At 36.1% G+C, this 21,496-nt stretch overlaps 2 protein-coding genes across 5 annotated transcripts in view; one reads left to right on the top strand and one right to left on the bottom strand.

The window, feature by feature from the left end:
* Window positions 1–1,551: 1,551 nt before the first annotated feature.
* On the top strand, window positions 1,552–5,611 carry GLRX2 (glutaredoxin 2). 2 transcript variants are annotated; one of them, XM_064515753.1, is made up of 4 exons: window positions 1,552–1,658; window positions 2,143–2,212; window positions 3,663–3,839; window positions 4,469–5,611. In XM_064515753.1, exons 1-4 carry the CDS (start codon window positions 1,603–1,605, stop codon window positions 4,586–4,588), a joined length of 423 nt encoding a protein of 140 aa, XP_064371823.1. In that variant the 5' UTR covers window positions 1,552–1,602; the 3' UTR covers window positions 4,589–5,611. The 2 variants fall into 2 exon arrangements, with proteins under 2 accessions (XP_064371823.1, XP_025979115.1); XM_026123330.2 differs by lacking the exon at window positions 1,552–1,658 and adding an exon at window positions 1,743–1,946.
* Window positions 5,612–6,579: 968 nt separating this feature from the next.
* The window catches only part of RO60 (Ro60, Y RNA binding protein), a 16,503-nt gene continuing 1,586 nt past the window's right edge, over window positions 6,580–21,496 (bottom strand). Inside the window, exons 2-9 of one of the 3 annotated variants that reach the window (XM_064515752.1) lie at window positions 19,677–20,279; window positions 18,911–19,131; window positions 18,512–18,658; window positions 16,996–17,133; window positions 16,528–16,644; window positions 15,688–15,801; window positions 15,150–15,296; window positions 6,580–13,767 (exon numbers count right to left, since the gene is read on the bottom strand). In XM_064515752.1, coding sequence (XP_064371822.1) covers window positions 13,615–13,767; window positions 15,150–15,296; window positions 15,688–15,801; window positions 16,528–16,644; window positions 16,996–17,133; window positions 18,512–18,658; window positions 18,911–19,131; window positions 19,677–20,256 — 1,617 coding nt within the window. In that variant the 5' untranslated portion in view covers window positions 20,257–20,279 and the 3' untranslated portion in view covers window positions 6,580–13,614. The remainder of the gene's footprint in view (window positions 13,768–15,149; window positions 15,297–15,687; window positions 15,802–16,527; window positions 16,645–16,995; window positions 17,134–18,511; window positions 18,659–18,910; window positions 19,132–19,676; window positions 20,280–21,496) is intronic. The other 2 variants (XM_064515751.1, XR_010390138.1) reach the window with 2 other exon arrangements.

The following is a 21,496-nucleotide window of genomic DNA, read 5'->3' as shown; positions in this document are numbered from 1 at the left end:
TTTAGGAGACAAAACTGCCCAAACAATAAACAATATAGTTTCTCAAAAGGGATTTAGAATGATTACTGGAGCTGCTACTTATGAAAAAAATATAACGGAATTTGAAATGCTTCCAAATGATCCAAAATCCTGTTTCTCATCCAAAAAAGCCTGTAGCATCACCTAAAACAGTGTTAGCTCAGAAGAAATGCACCTGATGCACCTTCTAGACACGTAATACTTTATTTATCAAGACACAAAGTCATTATAGTACAACGACACAACAAACATTAATTTCCACCATGCTGTCATCTGTTTTTCAGTAAGCAGTGATACGGTACATAACCAATTGCAAAGAGTGGCTGAAAAAATTATTTTCATGTTTCAGGAAAACATTGTAGTTGTTTCATTTCCTTAATTCTTTCAAAAACTTAGATGGGAATTAACAAAATAGATTCCCACAGTTTGCTTTGGGGATCATAATAGGAATATTAACTACTATCTTTATCACTAAATCAGGGTAAGAGATGTCAGAGAAACAACTGTTTTCACATGGCATTAGATGCTTCAGGGCTTATCAGTTTCATCACAGGAGATAAGGCTAGAAAACCTCCAACAATGCCTTGAAATAATTAAAAGCTACTGGCTTTTCTAGACTTATCTTTTCCATCCTTTCTGATGAAATTGTCCTATTTTATTAACTTGCTTAGATAGTATCATTTTCTTGTCTGTGAGAGCCAACAAAAGCATGTGTTGAGAGAGGCATTTTTATAATGCATACAAAACAAAGACATATATACTTAATAATATATTCATACTAAATAGCTGCAAAGCAGAAAGAAAAAGCAGAACAAAAATGCTAATGGTGAAGATTTGAAGGGAGTTTAAGTTGATATAGCAAAGGCCCCCCCCAAAATCTTAGCATGTTGTAGTTGGGCACAAAGGACAGGAGACAAGGCCCTGGCTTCATTCACTGTAGCAAAACTTACTTCTGGGCCTTCAGGAAAATCACTCAATCTCTAAGCAGTTTCACTAAATAATATCCCTCTCGCAAGTATGCTTCAAAGCTTAATTAACGTGGTGCAAAAGCCCAAACCACAGTTCCAAGACGTTTTTCCCCATAAGAGCAGTGTGTAACCACCATTCTTTGAACACAAACTGTAACTGACTGAACGGCCTTTCCCGGCTTCACCCTGCCTCAGCCACACACACAGTGCCTCCGGCCCCAGGCCTTCTTTCCCTCCCAGGAGCCTCCTCGCAGCCGCGTCCCTCAGGACCGGCGCTCTCCCTCCCTTCCTTCCCTGCCGCCCCATCCCTCTGCCCGCTGCTCTGGGAAATACGCGGGGCTCCCCACAGCCCGCGGCCGCCCCAGCAGCTCTCCCGCCTGAGGCGCCACGCGCTGCGCCGCACTCCCCGCCAACGGCCACGCCAACGGCCGCACCGCGATCCAACGGCTGCGCCTGCGCAGGGAGAGTAGCCCCCTCCCCCGGCCGGCGCGTGCTCCCGGGCACAGGCAGCGCGGCGGGCAGCCCCACGCCGCCGCGGGAGGAGGGGCGGGGGCCTGCGGCGCGCCCGACCGCAGTGAGGACTGCGCGGGAGCCCCGCCCCTTCCTGCGGGCCGCCATGGCCCTGCAGGGGGCGCTGCGCGGGGCGGCGGCGGCGCTGGGGCGGCGGCGCGGGGCGGTGGGCGCGGGGCGGCGGGGCTGGCAGCTGCCCGCCGGCGCGGGGGTCTTCGGGCCTCGTCTTGAGGGGGGAGCCGGCAGGGGGGCGTCCTGGCTGGCCTCGGAGTGCGCAGGCGTCCGAGCAGCCCCTGCAGGGGGATGCCCGGGGCCTTATTTTGACGCTTGTATATACGCGCTGTCGTTGTAAAAAACAAACAAACAAACAATCCCCCAAAAAACCTTATTGAAAAGACAACCGTTTTGGTTAAACTCTGAATCAGGCTCTTTATTTGGAACCTACTGCGGGTATGTGAGAGCTAATGAGACCGTAGGCATTGCTGCTGAAGGGATTTATGTGTGAGGGAGAAATCACCTTGCATATTTAAACAGAACCGACCCTTGTATGGGTTGAGTGAAACCAGCCCTTAAAATAATTTGTGAGCAGTAATAATGTGGTGTTTGTTTGAAAGCCTGAGTGTCTGACTTTTTCATTTCTTTTTAGTTTTAGAATGGGAAATAGGCTGCCTACTTCTATAGAATTGTCTAGTGATGCTGCTGTGAATCAAATACAGGTAATGAATTTATGAGATTTGTACTCATTTTCAATGTTTGCAAAAGTGAGTTATTCTTAGCTTTTTTCTTAAGTTATATAAAGATGTGCTGTAAGTAGTTTTGCATGTTGAATTGGATCTTTATGTCTATTAGCAAATACTGGCTGCGTCTTCCTAGGCTGGATCCTTTTTTTGTTTTTCCTGTTTGCTAGTTAAGTTCAGTGTTGCCGTCAGTATTGGGCATTAAACCTTGTAGAATTACTGCTTTCAAGTAAGAACAGATACACAAGTGACAGCACAAAACCACCTTGGATATCCTTGCAGCAAAGTAATAGGGGGTCTGTCTTTCTTCCCACTCATACCCTTTTTTGCCAGTTTGCTTATCATGAGGATATCCTGTTTGCTTTACAGACGGGGAAAGCTGTACAAATACTTCAAGGAGATACAGCCTCTACAGTTTGTAAGAGGTGTGTGATCAGAGAGCAGGAGAAGCTTAGGGTAGGCCACAATCCCCACAATGATTCTGCTCACTCTGAAGTCAGTTGTTGTGGGTAATACACAGCTTCACAGGTGGAAGCAGTGCTTCTGGTTGGGGATTGTTAATGCTAACTCTACTCTGTTTCTTTGCTCCCTTAAGAGAAAAAAACTACAGGATTACTGAAAGTTAGAAACTACTACGTTTTAACTAATTGGAGGTATTCTACTTGCAGTTGGGACAGTTTTGATCATTGAGCTAGCCTTGAAGAACAGTGTGTACCTTTTACTGAGGCCTTAAGGAGCAGGGAGAGTCAGTCACTTTATCTTTGGTGTAGTTCTGCAGATGACTGAGGTTGTGCCTCACTGCACTTGTGTTCCACTGGAGCAGCTACGCTTTGGCCTCAGCTCCGCTTCTGAGGTCGAGGGTCTGACTTTCCTGGCAGTCAGGTGGGAAGTGATTTTGATTCTGATGTAAAAGTATGGGATGCTTCCCTACAGGAGGTGTTAGGCCACCAGAGATGTTTTCAGGACAAATGTGAATGATTTGTGCCAACTGTACAGTGGATGGTATCTTCCTGACAGACACCTTGGTGGAAGTCACTATTCTGCTCCTTGTTTGACTATCTTGCCAACACTTTTTGAAGAAAAGTGGCTTACACCTCACATTAAGATTCTTGTGGCTCTGGATTAGAAGTAGGGAGAACTTACAAGCTAAACAAGCTTTTCAGTTTACCTTAAAAAATGAGAATGAAGCATAGTGGTTAGGAAGATTCTTAAGAACTAGCCAGCCATCCCCATAGCATGGCTGGGAAATCCTCAGTTGTCCTTGTTAAAAATGTCCAGAAAACCTTTAAAGGGAGTGATTTTCCTGTATTTGGTACCATAATAGGAGATTTCTAACTTACGTATTTGTTTTTGTGACTGTTAGATACTGTTAAAATACATGGACTTAATTACAATGCACACTGACTTGAACATTCTTTTGAACATACAGGAGATTATTTCAGACAACTGTGTTGTGATTTTCTCTAAAACAACATGCTTCTACTGCAAAATGGCAAAAAAACTTTTTGAGGGTATGAATGTAAATTACACAGCTGTAGAACTTGATGTGAATAAAAACGGAAGTCAGTTCCAAGACGTTCTTGAGCAGATGACTGGTGGCAGAACAGTAAGTATATCTTTTTAGATGTTATAAGCAAAGACAGACATTATGTTGCAGATATGTTCTTCATGGACTATGACCACACATTCTGCACTTTTTTGAGGCAAGATAAATTTTGAGTGTGAGTTCCTAAATTAAATACAAGGTACTGCAGAAGGATTCTCTAATGTCTTTTCCTCACGAGACTGAGTATTCCTCAGATGTGATCTTGTTTGTACTGCCACTGAGGCTGTAGGTTTGGTTGAATCATAAAAGTCTGTTTTAGTTTGTACAGAGTTATTTACTCCATTTTCTTGACAATTATGTTGCAATTCCTTTAATTTTACATAGGCTCACTTGACTTATTTGTTTTTGTATTTATTGCAATCTCCCATAATGACTTTGTCCTAACTTTGAGTGGTGTGTGAAATGTTAACAGTTTCCCTTCTATATAAATGTTATGAAAATGTATATGAATCATATGGTAATATTAAAATGTATTATGACTATATGTATATATATCTTTGCATATTATGAGTATAATTATCAGATACATAGAAGGTTGGCGTTGAGTACTACAGTCCCTATGTGGGTTCATTTAAGATTTTTATCTTAGTTCCTAAAAGTAACTGATGTGATTTTCATATGCTTGATAGGTCCCGAGGGTGTTTGTCAATGGGACTTTTGTTGGAGGTGCTACAGATACTCAAAGGCTTCACGAGGAAGGCAAGCTGCTTCCATTAGTTCATCAATGTCAAATGAGAAGAAAATTCTGAACAGCCATCTAGCCTAGCTTAGTCTTGTTTTTAGCCTTCTGCACAGCTGGAATTTCAGACCAGTTAAAAGATCACAAAGGTATACTGCAAAGGTATACAACATCAGCTGAACGTAACAGGACGTCAAGACATGGCTTTCTGAACCACAGATCATTTTCTGACACTTCATGGGCTTGGCAAATTATTTGGTCTCCTTGCCTCAGCTTTACGACAACCAAAATAGTGATAAAAACCATCATCTACCTCTTGGGGCTCTTAAGTGATGCTGTCTCATAGCTGATGTCTTTTATCGCTATTACATCCTGATACTATGCTTTGGAGAAGTACAGATTTATGTGTTAGAAAAATACTATACCAGTGCATGTGAAATGGGTGATAATGAGACCTGCATTGCTGTTTCCTACAAAACTTCCCTTGAAGACTTTCTCCACAACGCTGGAAAGTTTTGAAGAATCCTGTATTTTATGCTGCAAATTAATTTGCTAATTTTGTTTCAACATAGTTACAAGAAATGGTCAAAGTTCAGTTTAATAGTTCCTTTAAATTTATTTCTCCTCTGAATATCGAATGGGTCATCGTGAAGAAAGTACAAAGCAAAACAAGTTTGTAGTGATGTTACTATATGTAAAGCCTGGTATTATTTTATTCTATGTCCTAGTTTAGAATCTTCTACTAAAAGCAGTGTCTACAGTTAAACTTCTGATGTTTTCAGGGGCATATGTATATTTTAAATAGTAATGGAAATACCTGTGTTTACTCGAATTAAATTGTAGTTCTACAAACTTGCCATGAGCCATTGTGCTGTATTTAAATTATGGAAATAAGCTATTGCAAATATGGAATTAGTCAGTGAGTGGCATATGAAGTGCTTCAGTCATCTGTTTTAATAGAGGAGGATGGTATTATGGGAGATAAGTTTACTTTTCTCTTTTACATTCATTGTTTATAAAGTAAGTGCAAAGTTACAGTAACTTTTAAGTGGTGCATCTGATAACTCCATCATTAAACTTTTTATGGAGTTGATTTTTCATCTATGAGATTTTGTATTATGTAATTCTTGTATGGTGGTATTCGTCAGTTAAACATTTGTTAAACTATCAGGTAATGGAGGGCTTTTTGGAACTTAACTTTTCAGAACTTACTTTGCAAATGTTGCAGCTGAATCAATTTCTGCTTTAAACAGAAGAGTTTAATCTGTATTCAAAAAGTTCTGAAATCCCTGTACTTTATTTGAATTGCTCTCAAACATGGTATGTCACATCAGGGGATAAAGAATTCAGTTACTACTGCAAAAAAGGGGTTCAGTTGGTTTCTCAAGATACAGGCTTTGGCAGTCTGCAGAATGCAGACTTCTCTTAAAGTTGGCACATGCCAACACTAGAGAAATTATCAAAGTCAAATGAGCTGCTGCTGTTCAACAGTTGTTAGCCAACTTCAAGAGCCAGAGTAAAGGCTACTGAAGTGCTGTCACTCTAGACTTGGCTTAGTAACTTTAGGACCAGAGAATTAGATAGATCTACTACTATCCAGTCCCTTCTGACATGTTTGCAATAAGTTAATCATTGTTTTAAAACTAGCTTGGTTTTTATCCTGTTAGGATCCTCTGTGGGGGATCTTCCAGTCCTAACCACCTTTCCTGATAGGTTTTCTGTATCTGTAAATGTCTCTGGAAGATCTAGGCAGTAGCCACCCCTGACAGTTCTGGAAACAGGGTATGGGATGTCTGTCTCTCTTCCTTTGCCTCCCTCCTATTTCAGTTCCCAAAATATAAGTCCAAGTGCTAAGGGAAAAAGCAAATAAAGATTCTTGTAGCTTTACAGGGATAGATAATTGCTGTTTCATCTTTACACTGTGAAGTATCAGTCTATACACACTGTAATTCAGGAATATCCTTTTGGGGGAGCCACATGGCTTGCTGTCACTGAACTGCCCAGCTACATACTAGGTTAAGATTAAGCCAACATCATTATGAAACTTAAAACCAAGTAAAATGGGTCTTATATGCATAGAGTTTATTACGTAGTTAAATTCTACAGTCAGAATGCAGTTTACTAGCAATTTTCACTTGGAGTTAAACATAAAAAAAAAACAACCCCACAATTGTTTCAATATAATGTACATCCAAAGCCAGACCAGGCAATGCCAAGACTGGTGTCTTAAAAATGTTCATATGCAAATAGGAAAATATATTCCCTTCTTATGTAAAAGGGACCATTACACTATTAAAGGTGCACAGTTGAAGAATAAGAACTTTATAGTCAATTCACTTTTATTCGCTACTTGTGAATAGGGCTCCTGTTGTCTCCATTGTTTTGGGCACTGCATGCATCCAAACTACTTTCTTTCCTCAAGGAAATAAAGCATCAAATTTACCTTCAGCTCAGATAACTAAAATCTTAAGAAAATCATCTGAATTTGAAAAATTCATTCATTTCTGTGATGCAAGTGTCAAATTTAAATGCATTAACTTGTAGAAAGTCTTCAATATAAAATTCTTTGCACAGTGCATCTTTAACATGTAATGAGCTAACTAAACACACTGACCCTGTTACATCATTATTATTGCAGTTTACTACATTTTGCTAATTTCATCACTGCCTTATTTGTTTACAAGGACACACTCATCAAGTTAAACACACACAAATGTATCTCTCTCCCTAAATCCATAATTACTAAAGCAATTTATTTTGCACGTATGCTGGTAACCAAGTATTCTTTTTCTCTGTGTAGAATTCTTAGGCCAGTTATGTTTTCTCAGAAGATTAATTTTTGCACTTGAAAGCTGGTAAATCCATTATGTTAAAAAAAATAATAGCATGCAAAGGAATTTTTCAGAGACTTCACTTTTCATTTTGTTCCTCATTTAAAAAAAACAAAAACCCCAAACAGTAGTCTAAAATAACCCTTTGAGTTCTACAGTTCAGAAATTCCAGGGCATTGTCACGTAAGGCAAATTTCCATTAACAATTGAGGAAGCATGTTGTATGCCTGCAGATACTAATGAGTGCCTGTTTATTTAAGAAAGATATGTCTTAAGGCACTCAAAGGGTTAATTATTATTACTACCATATTAAGGCTCCCCATCCAAATGTTTTCTCATAAACTTTGTACCATTTCATAGAAAGTAGCAGCAAGACAGTGCCTTCATTTTTGGATGGCAAAAAGCCATGTTATGTTTAAGTTATTTAAACATGATACGGCAGTTAAAGCATGATTCTACTCTGAAAAATGGATTCAAAAATTGTCATTAAAAGATTTCCATATTTTTTTGTTTAGCAATGTTGCCAAGAGAAAGCTGTTAATCTTAAAATAATGTTTGCCTTCACAGATTCAACTTGGGATCTGAATGCTAAAAATTACCCACTAAAAGATTCTGTAATAGGAATTAAATTTATAATACTGATGCTATTTAAGACATATGTGCTCATCCAGCACAAATACCATGCCTCTAAGAAGTGTGAGAAGCTGGAAACAAATATCTCAAGTTAACTTAGCAAATGGAGTTGTGAATGCACTGATCTGTTGCTTCTTAATTCAGAATTATTTTTAAGAGTAGAACTGCACTTTCATATGAGAATGTAATAGAATAGACATTTTATTTGTCACTCGTGCTTAACTAAGCAGCTGGTAACATTAGCAAAACAACTATTTCTATTCATTAATTTCTTAAGGAAGCATTTTTAAAAGTTCTTAATGTACCATATATATATATATATAATGCATATATATATATTTAAACTTAAATTCAGAATGCAGAAATACCTAAAGAAAAAAATCACACTTTACGGTATCAGAAATATAAATCCAAATGGATGCACACATATTTGAAGACACTATACCTCCTGCTGAAATTGGCTAACCTTAATCTTAGCTCTCAAAGCACATACCATTGTTCTACTGATTTGCATTTTCCCCCATAACCCTTAACTCAGCAATGTTCTATATTATTCTGTATCATGATGTGATAAAATATCTTTTATTCCAGCCAAAAAGCCCTTAAAACAATTTACTTAAAGCATATTTGTCCACTGTGAACCATTCCAAATAGCTAAATAAACCTGTAAACTGATGAAATGCTATTAAAACCACTAAAAGCACAAACAAAAAAATGAGTCTTTGCTCAGGTTTGTATCTACATACTATTCTTTAACAATTTTCTCTAACCAATACTGCAAATAATTTGCCCATCTATCAAGAATATCCATTTAAACATTTCCCTAAGTATATAAATAACAGCAATTTGGTCACATTTGACAGAATGGAAAGCTCCTACCCACTGAACCAATTCTAGAGAGAAGCTTTAAATTTGCACAAGCCAATACTAAAGGGTTATTTTATAAGAATAAAACCATTTAGATACTTTTTTTAAAATAAACATTTTTCAGGAAAAAATATGCTACTGTGACTGATCTACATGCTTAATTTTACCAAAAATTTGATTGATACAGCAAACTGAATATTTTTGAGAGATTTATATAATCAAAGAAAAGAAAAACTTCAACTAGTTTTTAAAATTAAGATAAATATGATGTCAGTTTTAGTGCAAGTTACTTAGCTAAGCTAGCATGCCCAATAACACAAGGCAGAGTAAGAACAGAGGCATTGAAAGGCATAAATAAGAGTTTGTACGGGAAAAGAGATTCTAGTATAAAGCAGAGATGTCAAGGAGATGGGAAAGGAAAAAAATAATCCAACATCAGTAAGGAAAAGAAAGGGCAAAGACAAAAGGTCATAGAAGAGCTAAAAGAACTGGAACCAATAATAATGCTTCTGAGCTACCAGTTAGATGCATCATTAAGCAGCATGGCATTTTTTGCATTGGAGAAAAATATTTTCCTAGTGTTTTCTAGAACGGAGCCATTATTAAAATACATTTCCAAAACTGTTCGTGTACTTTTTAAGCCAAGAATATATACTTTATTGAATACTGACCTTTTAAAGACACACCCATTTATGGACCCCCCCCAAAAAACAAAACCACAAAAATCCCCCAAACAAACCAAAAAAGCCCAATAATTATGTTTATCAAAAAGGTTTAACAGTGGTTTTAAGCAGCAAGAAGTTTTATGACCAGTTATTAGTGTCCTTTACATAGTGGCCAGTTAAACAGACTGGCCCTGCTGACTGTAAAACGAGCCTATTTTTAAACGGCTTTTTTTTTTTTTGGAAACACACAGGATTGTAAAGACCCCTATTTTCCCTGTATTCAAGTTCTATAAGCATCTCAAACTCTCCTCTTCATTGTTAAAGGTCCAAAATACCTGGCACAAAATTCTAATCCTTGGCAAAAATATTAGTCTTTATTCAGTTTATTACACAATGCTGATGCATGTGTTGCACAACTTTTAAGAAACCTTGAGTACTGTCTGGCTTCTCCACACTTTTGATTTATCACTCCCATGCAGAAACCTGACCTCTGAAGTCCATCAGTTACAGCCTTCATTACAGATGGACATTATACCTCTACTATGCTTCTAAATGTTACATCCCTTTCTTTTTTCTTAGAACTAAAGTGCCTGAACATTAACAGTATTAGACTGTTATGTCTAAGACTGTAAGAATTGTTAATGTGGTCACAGTGAAATGAAAGTCAAACTGAAAGCCTAATAATTCTGACAGTCAGACATCAGGAAATCAGTGTTCACCCTGTCTACATTTTTTAGTTTTGAATAAACTTATCACAATCTTTAAACATTAACTTGAAAGAGTCTTGTCTCCTGACTGGTGAAAGGAGAAGTTCTTTATGATACACTGAATTAACTATTAAGCTTAGCAACTTTGCCCTAGCTCACTTTTTTTTTGTTTTTTTTTTTTTTTAACATTACAGTAATTATTGCCTCTTTACAGGTCCATATATCATTTTGGAAAATATCAGCTTAATTTCAATAATTAAAGACTAAAACCAAGACAAATTTATGGCAAATGAGTCACACTATCCTCCAAGCCTCAACATATGGACAGATGAAAAAGATTCAGTCTACAGAAAAGGAACATGCAGCATCTTTCTTCCACGCTCCTTACTGTAGGGTAATAACAATACCAGATAGAAAACAGTGGAGACAAGGGTCAGCTGCTAGCATTTACTTCAGTCTTTCCTCTATGTGGAAACCTTAGAGGATTCAGGTAATATGAACTATTCTGCACTGTTCCCAACTCCTGCCATATATGATGTCTGTGAAGCTCAGAAAACATCCATATAAAGATGAGCAATTATGACTTCTGTTTTATCTTTCTGAGAAGGAAGAAGCAAATTCTACTTAACCACCTGTGGGAAAGCTGGAAGAAGCAGAAAACAACATGATCTCATTGGTGCTAATTTTACATTAGTACAACCAAACCATTTAGAATACAGTATTCTACTATAACTGTATTTTTCAGTTTAGAGAATATGGTAAGTATTTAGGAGCATATTATGCACTCCAGCATGGACGACAGGATACAATTTGTAACACAGATGGCAGAGCTATCCAATGTCAATAGATACAGGGAGCTACATTTTCTATAACTTCTACTGAAATTTTCACCGTCACTTTCACTCTAGTTCAAGGATTTGTATTTAAACTGGACTGCTTTCAAAGATGCAGCACTACTCTACTCTTCAATCGGTTAGCAATTAGTCTAATCTAATACTTTTATTTGCAGTAAATTTATGCAAAAACTGCATGAAGCTACTTGGAATACCTGTTTTTCATTTCATATTTAGACCAAAATAATACCTATTACTCCACAAATACTACTTCAAATAAAAAAAGTACTTATAAAAGATACTTATCTACCTGTTATTTTCAACATGTCTAGCTTAGTAGTAAACATCTAACTAGACTGTTTTTGGTAGTAATTTAATCCTTTTGTCATTTAAAACACATTACTGCCAAAAACAATCCTGAAACATCAGTGCATTTACTTGGAATAATTACCAACATATATTGATCAAGTCAGTTTATTTGCCATATTCATGGTGACCATATTCATAATTAGCAAGGATACTAATATTGGTAAAAACTTTTAATAGAAAGTAGCTAATTTTCTTTTTCAAGCTCAAAGTGCTATTTCTCAGTTTTTGTAGGAACGTTTTTTTCTGGATGTTACCTGACAAGTTCCTGGTAGTCCTGCATTTTTCAAGCATTCTATCACAGCTGTGTTTTAATAGCAGTGACAATTCAGAAGTAACGACATTCATTTCCACTGAAAGCTAACATTCCTACCATCAGTTCTTTAAGCCATGGTTTTGAAACAACTCAATAGTGTTTTTGTAGATTAACATCAGACTAGGCTTCCCTCACTGCTTTGATTTATTTGTTAAGGTACGGTATGAGTATGTAGCACAATACCTTCAGCAACATGCAATCTTGCATTTTAGATAGCACCAAAAAAGATATCCATCCTACGGAACACAAGCTTGGAATTTACAGTCAGTACGTACGAGACATAATGAAAAGTATTCTAAGTATCAAAAGTATAATAGGAACTTGAATTTTACATTTAAAAGCTGGTGGGTTTTTTTTTAAGCAGAAAATAATGGTCCTTCATGTAAGTTACCACAATTGGCTTATTTTCATAAGTTATAGTTATTTTCAAATTAACATCAAATTCAGTGTTTAAAAGAGCCAGAATTGGCATAAAAAAGACTGACATATATATGTCTTAGGGAATTGTGCAAAAACATCACTAAAAAAAACCCTCTCATCTTCTAAGTTTGTGATCCATTAAAGAGATCTTTTAACTCCCACCACACACACACAAACACACACACACTTAAATACGCATACACGTGAATTGCTATCAATTCCTGTCCCAAAGTGGTAAGAAATTCACCAGCTTTCTCCTTATTCACCTTCTTATTATCAGACTAAAAAAAAAAAAAAATCCAGTTTTGATCTCTTCCTAAACAAGATTTTGAGAACATGAAGGAGGCAACTGTACATTTCAGAAAAATTTTTAAGAATTGCTCACTATAAACTGGAGGTAGTTTTGAAAAATGTTAGATTGAATTAAATTAAGAAATTAGAAGTAATATTAATCTATAAAGAGATAAAAAATGAAATACTCTCATTAAGAAGATTGTTTCTGTATCATTAAATACATTATCCTTTTGAAAAATGAAACTGATTTGTTTCTGGTTGTTACCACTTAACTTTGAAGAGTAGGCTAAGACACATGCACTTGATCTTCCTCACTGAAAGTGTACTGATGCTACCTGAAGTTGAAACACGGAATGAATGTGGCTTCCCAGCCATTTCAAAGCACTTTCTCTACTAAGTCTGTAAAATTTCCTTCAAAGCACATCAATTCTATAACAGCACTTCTGAAACTACATTGTACAGAACCTGTTCCTCAATTTATAAAAAAAGAATTAAATTTTATTCCTGAAAATCCAGATAATAATCTTTCTAATAGAAAAGATTAGCATAAGTTCTTCTACTTTCAGTGTTATCAATGTAAAATTCCACCAGGTAACTTTTATACTGCATCACAGTTACATGGTCTCACATGTGCCAGAAAATATTTCTTTTTTAGATTCAAAATACAACAATGGAAACTGCTGAATCTTAGTAACTTGTTTAAAATACAAAGATTAAAAAAAGCCCAAAGAAAAATCCCTCTCAACTGAGTTGTTGTTAAACTGACATTATTAAAAGACTAAATCACTTTTCTTTCCTGCCCCTCCCAGGAGTAACTCATCAATTTATTCTTGAAAACAAGCATTCCAAAGTGACAGGAGGAAAAACAAAATTTTTTTAAAGTCCCTCTGTATTTATAAGCTATTATAAATGAAATTAAATTATATAGTGTGTAACCCTGCAGCTACTTTTAGCAAGCTTCCCACTGTTATTTTAAACTGTGTGCAACAGGAAAAGAAGAAATGATTTCTCATCTGCTTTTCTTGTCTTCCCTTTTTATAAAGGGTAACATTCTGATATGTATATACTGTGCCATATTCTAATAAAGCATATTTGGCTGGGAGTTCCCAGGGTGAAGTCTGTTGCCAGCAATGGACCCACTGGGAAGAGCAGATGCCTAGAAAATTAAATCAAATCCAAAGTGAAGTTTCGAATAACATCCAAAGCTCCTGTATCAAAGCCACATATATCCAACATGCCTCTGTCATCTGGATCTGCGATAGTAAAACCATTTGATGTCATTCCACAAACAATCAGTTTAGCAGGAATACCCATTTTCTAGAGGAAGGAGAAGAAAAAAGATATTTTCAGAACACACATACACAGTAACTTAAACATGCCAGAGGGCCATAACTTGTTATACTGCATATGTACAACACTTTGAAAAGGCATACTGATAGAAATTAGAGATGGCATGCCAAGAACTGCAGATCTTAGTTGCTAATATTGTGCTTAACATGCAGTAGAAATCGCCATATTATTTAAATGAATTGAAATAATTACAGTGAGGTATATTAACACATCTTTCCTACAATATTAAGATTCATAGATTATTTCAAATGTAAAATGCTGCATTTGCTATTCTGCAGACCATTTTAAGAGACAACTTTCAGTAATGATTATCAAATCATCTAATAGGAGTCAGAGTGTATTTTTGTCTAAAGCAAGAATTTCCAAGTGTCTGTTGAATAAATACAACAGCTTTGGCCTGGGCAATTCAGCTAAATGAGCTCAGTTTGCAGGATAGCGGTCTGTAAGGTAATTCAAAGCAAGTGGTATGAAGGCCAGAGTTTGAGAACTCTGTTTAAAGCACAAATGTAGGAACAAGCACTAATCTCAACTGAAGAACTCTGTGGCAAGGGATCACCAGGTGAGTTATCAAAGATCTTGGTATTAATTTCAACTAGCTGGACATGTTGTAAAGATCAATGTCCTCACATATATGTTTGCAAAAAATTATTATTGTAATTTACAAAATATTAATTCAGAAAAAGTTCCCATAAAACATAAAACACTTTGATGTTCAAGTAACAGTTCATAATAGGAATATACTTGTAGAAATTATTTTTAAGTAGTTCTATTTCAAGTAAAATTAGAAAAAAAGCTCTACAGATGTTATAAGCAAAAGAAAAACTTCTAAGGAATGGGAACCTGCTCAGCTTAAAACTTTAGTAGCCCTTTTAAAACATAAATGAGCTTTCTTCGGAACTTGCTATCACCTCATCCTCTTGGCAATTCCCCTACAGGCTTATTTTATTACTTCATTCAACTTTGTGAAATCTACTGTGGAGATCAAAGTTTAATTTTTAATATTCTGTGAACTGAATTTCATTATGCAAGAAATTTTTATAAAGGACTAACTCAGTTATATATAGCATACAGGAATGCATACATTCACTGAATACCTAACGTAATTTTTATTGATATTCCAGTACTAGTAGCAATGTAAGTTAACTACAAATCTTTTTAGTAATTTAATGGGTTTAAATATGTGCAATTACTACTATTAATTCTACCTTACTGTAGAATATACCAGTTTTTCGCAATACTTAGATTAGTATCTACTGCTCACAGACACAACTAATTAAGCCTCTGTTTTTATAACAAATATTTATTTTGTATTGTATTCATCAACTATGAACAGTCAGAAGCATATTTACCTCCCTGTATTCCCTAAGAGCCGCTGCAGGATGAATATTTCCAGCAAAGGTCTCATTATCAGTAAATACAATAAAGACATCAGCAGGTGTCTGTGTCTTTTGAGCCCATATCATTGGAAGGGAACAATCGGTAGTACCCATTGGAATCTAAAGAGGAAAAGAAGGAAAGCATTATTCATGGAACACATTACTACAGAAATCAGTAAACAGTGCAAAATTATCACCTTTTATGTAAGCTTTATATTTTATTATACAGAGGTTTCTTTGTTGACCTATTCATTTCACTTCAGTTTTGTCCAGTCTTTTTAAGGTATTCTTTTCAAACTAACTAACAATGAGATCATTGTGACCTAACTGCTATTCTAAATGGTAATGTTTAATATTTAGGTAGTTGAAATAATGGTATTTGCTGGATTTTCTCTAAGTAGAAGGGAAGAAAAAAATCCACAATATTCTACTATACAGACAGATATGAAACACAGATAGCTACGACGTGGTTTTTTTTTTTTTTTTTTTTTTTTTTTTTTTTTTTACATACTTCATACATTTTCACTAATACTTGAGGTAATGTCATATCAGCTGTCACTGGGCAGGGGACCATTTCATGTGAAAAGGCAACTATATGGGAATCCTTCTCGGTACGTGCTACAACCTGAGAAAGAAGAGGAAAAAAATATTAGTTACAATATTTAGAATTTTGAATGTCTGAATCAAGGTATTCCCTACTGAATACACAAAACACATCCTTTCACATTTAAGTCAGCATGGTTCCTTGTATACACTACTGCTTCACTCCACACTTTAAATACTCTGTAATATTACTACAAAATGGCATTGCAAAGACCAGAGCTAAATAGCTCTAATTACTGTAAATTAAGATACTACCATATTTCTTTTCTTCATCTCTTTGACATAAGAGACTAAACTTTTTTAAACACAAACCAGATCCACTCTTCTGTAACAAAAAGTTCAAAGAAGCTTTACAAGCTCAGGCTGAGGGGAAGGAAACTGATATAAGGGCCAAGCTGACAACTCAAATTCATACAAACATTCTCCCAAATTTCTTAATCTAATGTGCATGATACTGTCAAGGCTCCTGAGTATTCTTCAAATGTATTATCAGCTAAGGTAAGGCCTGGACCGCTTTTCTTTATTTTTAATCTTACTCAATTTGGTTGCAGTAACTTCAAGCAGCTGGTCTACCAATGAGGCACAAAGTCATACTAGTCACATTATCTGTGCCCAAACAAAATATATAGACATTTCTTCTGATTTCTAGCCAGCTTCAGAGTACTTTTGTATCAAAAGAGGAGCTCAAGCTACCTTTGCACACAAGAGATTTAGGATAGTCACAAATAAAAGAAGTTTAATGCCTCACCATACACATTGCTGCAGCAACTGTACTAGCATTGAGCACACTGCCCAAAACTTTTTGAGTCATTGATGCACTGACATCAACCGCAAGTAAGAAGCGTTTTCCTGTGGGTTCAACTGTCTAAAAGGCAAAAAGAAGAAAACACATACATATACTAATATATTAATTTCCCCTTTCTTCCTCTGCTTTCAACCCTAGAAAGGACTATTCCTCTTTCTGGGACCACATTAGGATAATAACATTGCCAAAAGCTGAGCGTCATGAAGTTGTGTTTGTTTGTTTGTTCAAACAAACAAACAAACACACACACACACACACAAAATAAAGCCCCAATTCTTAAGTTTTTTGTTATAAAGTTTCAAACAGGTTATCTACCACAATTATTCACCCAACAGAAAGCTTCTAGGTTATGTTATAAACTTTAAGAACACACAGATGTCTTCAAAAACTTAACAAAAAGAACTATATTACCTTGAAAGTTTTGTAAAATGTAGCATCTAAGGCTGCTAAAATGTCTTCATCAGGACGCCACCAAAGTTTCCCTCTACTTCCATGTCCAGCTTTATAGGTTTCTGATGCAACCAAAATATGGAATGGATGTATTCTACCCTATATGCAAAATACATCAACAGTAAATTTAAAAAAAATCTGAATTCTCACTTTAAAAAGAAAAAAAAAAGTGACAAATACTAAAAATAAGAGCTCACTACACAACTTTTGTTTTAGTATATTGTTGCTTCAAATTTATTAAATTTGAAGAGCTCACCCAGTCTTTGTATAGCTTTGTATGTATTGACAGCTTTCAGTTACAGGTAATGGCTCTCATTCTATTTCCAGGACCCTCTGATGAATCCCAAATGTTACCTAATGCCATCACCTGAAATTTCAGTGAAATTTCATAGCTTAATCTATGAGCGTGCAGTGCTATTTATTACCACAGGTTCATAGTAGAAGAAAGTCCCTGTCCTTCTGAAGAGAAAGGAATTGAGCAAGGAAAAGAACAAACTTAAAACTAATTTTGTATCAAATACACTAGAACTAAACAAAAAAAAAAGCTGTTTTCAGAACGTAGCACTCATTTTCCTCTTACTGTTAGGACACAGTCCAAACTCTTCTTTTTTTTGCTTTTGTTACATTAACCAAATTAGCAGCTGCTGCACACTAGGTATTCTACACCACAACTTTGCTTTACTGATCCATTAACAATTTATCATCTTTCTCCTCAAGGGGTGTTTGCATCATTAGTCAGTACCAGCAGGAAACCTTAACAAATCTGAATGCCTATCCTCCGTCTTTCTTCCATCATGGCATGCCATCTTTGCTCTCCTTTCACCAGTGCCCCAGGAGGTATGTAAGATTAAAGAAGAAACTGGGGGAAAGGGAAGAGCAGTGGGATGAGAAAAAAAAAAACAAAACACCTTCTTCTCATTTCCACTGTGGTCTTGAGGAAGGTAAGTCCCCTGACTTGAATCTCCCCAGCTCAGGAAACTCTCAGAATAAGCCACTTGTCTTTCCTATCTACCATTAAATTCCCAAGCGTTTTGCTCTCTTGCCCCTGTCTATCCCTTGTCTCCCTGTTCTATCTTCTTTTTCCTCTCAGTTTCTATGCTAGTTTCTTCATTCACTTCCCAGGATCCTACGCAAGTAGCTTCCATTCACTTTTAAAGTTCTTATTGCCAATTCTAAATTATAAGACTCAGAAGCAACGGATGAACCCACCAAACAAAATCTGCCACAGGCCTAATCTAAGAAAAGATCCTAACTGTCAATATACTTAACTTGCACAGTGCTTTCAGGAACAGGGGTGAAGTCATATTAGCTATGTTTTAAACAAAAGGTGCAAGTATTCCACTTCACTTTTTTAAAAGAGTAAACTACACATTTCTTAATAATCATTCTTTTTATTCTGTGAAGTTATCTGAAGAAATACAGACTAGGAAGAGATTAAAACCAAAAAGGCAAGCACTGATTATGAAAAAGTTCTTACCTTTTTCAGTAATTTCTCATTTCCCAGTCTTTCACACACTATTGCTACTTCTGAACCTCCTGGTTCAAGCACTGAATTCGCCGTCATCTTTCCTAAATTTCTCAACACTACAGGAATGGACATCTCCTTCAGCAACGCCTTCCATACCTATCACCAATGAAAGAGAAGGAAGAAAAAGATGAGATTCTTAAATACGAGAATTGACATCTGGACATTAAATAGGTGTATTTAAAATAAATGTCCAACTTATGCAAAGATCTTCACTATTTTAAATTAGATACTCATTTACGTAACTTGGAAAGAAAACTGGCATAAGAGTTATTTTTTATGGAAATCTAGACTTAACACTCCGAAAAGTATAACTCTACAGCGTATACAAAGGTACAGAAGTTTACTTACTTCTTTAGATTTCAGATGATTTGTCAGAAGATGCTCTCTAACTAAACCATATTCCTCTATCAAATGAGTAACTTCCAGTTCATCTTTTGTGCGCTTCACTTTCTCCACAGCCTCCAGATACTTTAAAAGTTTCTCAGTCTCAGCAGAAACTGCTTTATCTTTATATGCCTCTTGGACATCTTTCCACCCTTTGGTGATATATTTAGTAACTATAGCAATTCCTATTGAAAAAGAAAAATATTCCAAGAAGGATTACCATCTTTGTATTGGCATTTATCATTCTAGCAAACAAACCAGCTAGCAGTTTGTTTGTTTTCTTTTTTTTTTTTTTTAAAACGTTCATTCCCAGACTTGCTGACTACCTATAAAAAGGATGGGCCTCAATTAGACTGAGATACAGCCAGTTATACAAACACACACAACTTAGAGCAATTGTTTTATTTACTACAGTAAGTAGTAAATAAACAGTAAGTAAGAAGCCTAACATATTTGAAACCAACAGATCTTCCTGAATAATGAAAAAGTATTATTTTGTCATTTGTAAGTGAGTAGGAACAAATTACTGGAAGTTGATTATTTTAGCTTCTCTTAACATGAACAAAGGTATAATTTCTGACATGACTACTCTTTTTTTTTTTAAATATAATTTACAAGATACCATCACTTAGACATAATCATTCTACCATGGTATTTTGGCTTCCATAAAGCTGCATGGTAAATACAGGAGGTTTAAAATGTAATATCTTTATAAATAAAAGGTTATTACCTTCACTGGCAGGTTTCAGATGGGATAACCTCAGAAGATCTTTATGAGACCAACCACTTCTTTGTTTGTATTTTGTAACTGCTAGAGCAACAGCCATGCCATTCTTTCCATTGTACCAATCTGCAACAGCTTTTCTCAGTGCCCGGCCCCAAATGCCACATCTCATGCCCTCCTTCAGATCTTTTTTAAATTGGATGAAAGTAAAGAGATGGGTTGGTATGTTACACACTTCAGCAACAGCTTTAAATGCTGCTTGTTTAGTTTTTGCATCAGAACACTGTGAGCAAACTGCAAGAGCAAAAAGCAGGGGCTCCTGTTTTGCTGCTCTTCCTTCTTGAGTGAATGTCTTTATTTCTTGAACAACATCACAACCTTTACCCTCTTCAATCAGTCTTATTAAAGCTTCTGCACTTTCAAAGCCCAGCTTCTGCTCCTTGACATGGTAAGTACCACCTTCTGAACCAAAACACAAGAAACGATGTAGTCGATTCATATCGGTGACGTGCCACACACAGCCACTTTCAGAGTTTGGCACCTCCTTTTCATTCAGGGATTGCATTTGGTTTGCCTCTTCCTCCATTGTTCACACGTTTAAGAAATCTGCTGGAAGAGTAGTGAAGTTTATTACAAACTACTGTGAAAACGTGCTGACTATATTCTTTTATCACTCCCTAAGTAAGTAAATATATCATATCTACATACCTGTAATTTTTCTTTCATAATTTTAATATAAAGTATACTCTAAACTTGCAAACATACCACTTGGGGAAAAAGAAACAAAAAAAATCTCTGAAGGTACAAAGGTGATAAATTCATTTCCTTAAAACCAGTCTAGAAGCTACTTAAACCCCATGAGTGGCATACAGAAAGGATGGCTTATGCTATGCCCTACTGCTACTTCTAATATGATACTGCTTTCTTGGTAGCTTTCTGGATTGCATGCTAAATTTGTTCATATCTCAGATCTTGTCCAACTCTGTTCTGCTGAAGGATTGGTACTACTGACCAACTGAAGAAACAGCAGAAATGCAATGCTAAAGTAAACAGGTAAAATACTGAAAAAAAATTTAGTCAGACGAAACTGTGAGAGTTTAAAAAGGGTGGATTTCAGTGTGCTTAGACAACAGCTTTTTAACAACAGAAGCTCAAGGAGAGAAAAAAAGTTCTCTTTATTACAGGCTCAAATTCTACCAGATTTGAAGTGAGGTCCAGGAAAATACACAGACACAGCACCAAATTCTGTTTTACTTTACATCTGACATTAAAAAGCAAGAAACATCATAAACATTCTCAGTCTTTCAGGGTTTTTTACACACTCTGAGTTGCAAGAGAGTTCTGCTTTAATGCTTGTAGGCGTACAACACTGTTCTTACTCAAAGAAGATCTAGCATGGTAAAATTCAAACTGTAAGATTTTAATGGAAACAAATGCAGGTGAAATGAAACCATGAGGAAAAAAAAACATGAGTGAGGAAAAAAAAAAAAAACAACAAAAATCACCCCCACTATCCCCAGAGGAATATGACAACAACAAAGTCAGCTTTCTCAGTCCTTACCTAATAATATAAATAGGATGTTAAATACAATTAAAAAACCATTAAAATGTCAATAGAAAGACATTAAGTAGTGCTAAGAGGTACTATTTTACCACTCACCCTCCCCCCAAAACCCAAACAAACTCTAGACAGACCTCAAAATATGTTGACATTTATATCCTGAAAGAGCACATACGAAGGACATTTCAAAGAAATCAACTTCAAGCTTTTTAAGGATAGCGGATACCTATCTTTGACCTGGTTTTCTGAATATTGAAGATAAAAG

The sequence above is a fragment of the Dromaius novaehollandiae genome, chromosome 8 (genome assembly GCF_036370855.1).
Source record: "Dromaius novaehollandiae isolate bDroNov1 chromosome 8, bDroNov1.hap1, whole genome shotgun sequence".
Taxonomy (NCBI): Eukaryota; Metazoa; Chordata; class Aves; order Casuariiformes; family Dromaiidae; genus Dromaius; species Dromaius novaehollandiae.
Note: the sequence above shows the minus strand (reverse complement) of the source record. Positions and strands in the feature narration are given on the sequence as shown.

Bases quoted from the DNA above. Each gene is read 5' to 3' on its own strand.
- GLRX2 (XM_064515753.1), top strand. From the start codon at position 1,603: ATGGCCCTGCAGGGGGCGCTGCGCGGGGCGGCGGCGGCGCTGGGGCGG. The intron at 1,659-2,142 runs GGCGGTGGGCGC...ATTTCTTTTTAG, and splicing joins GCGCTGGGGCGGCGGCGCGG to TTTTAGAATGGGAAATAGGC. The intron at 3,840-4,468 runs GTAAGTATATCT...TATGCTTGATAG, and splicing joins AGATGACTGGTGGCAGAACA to GTCCCGAGGGTGTTTGTCAA.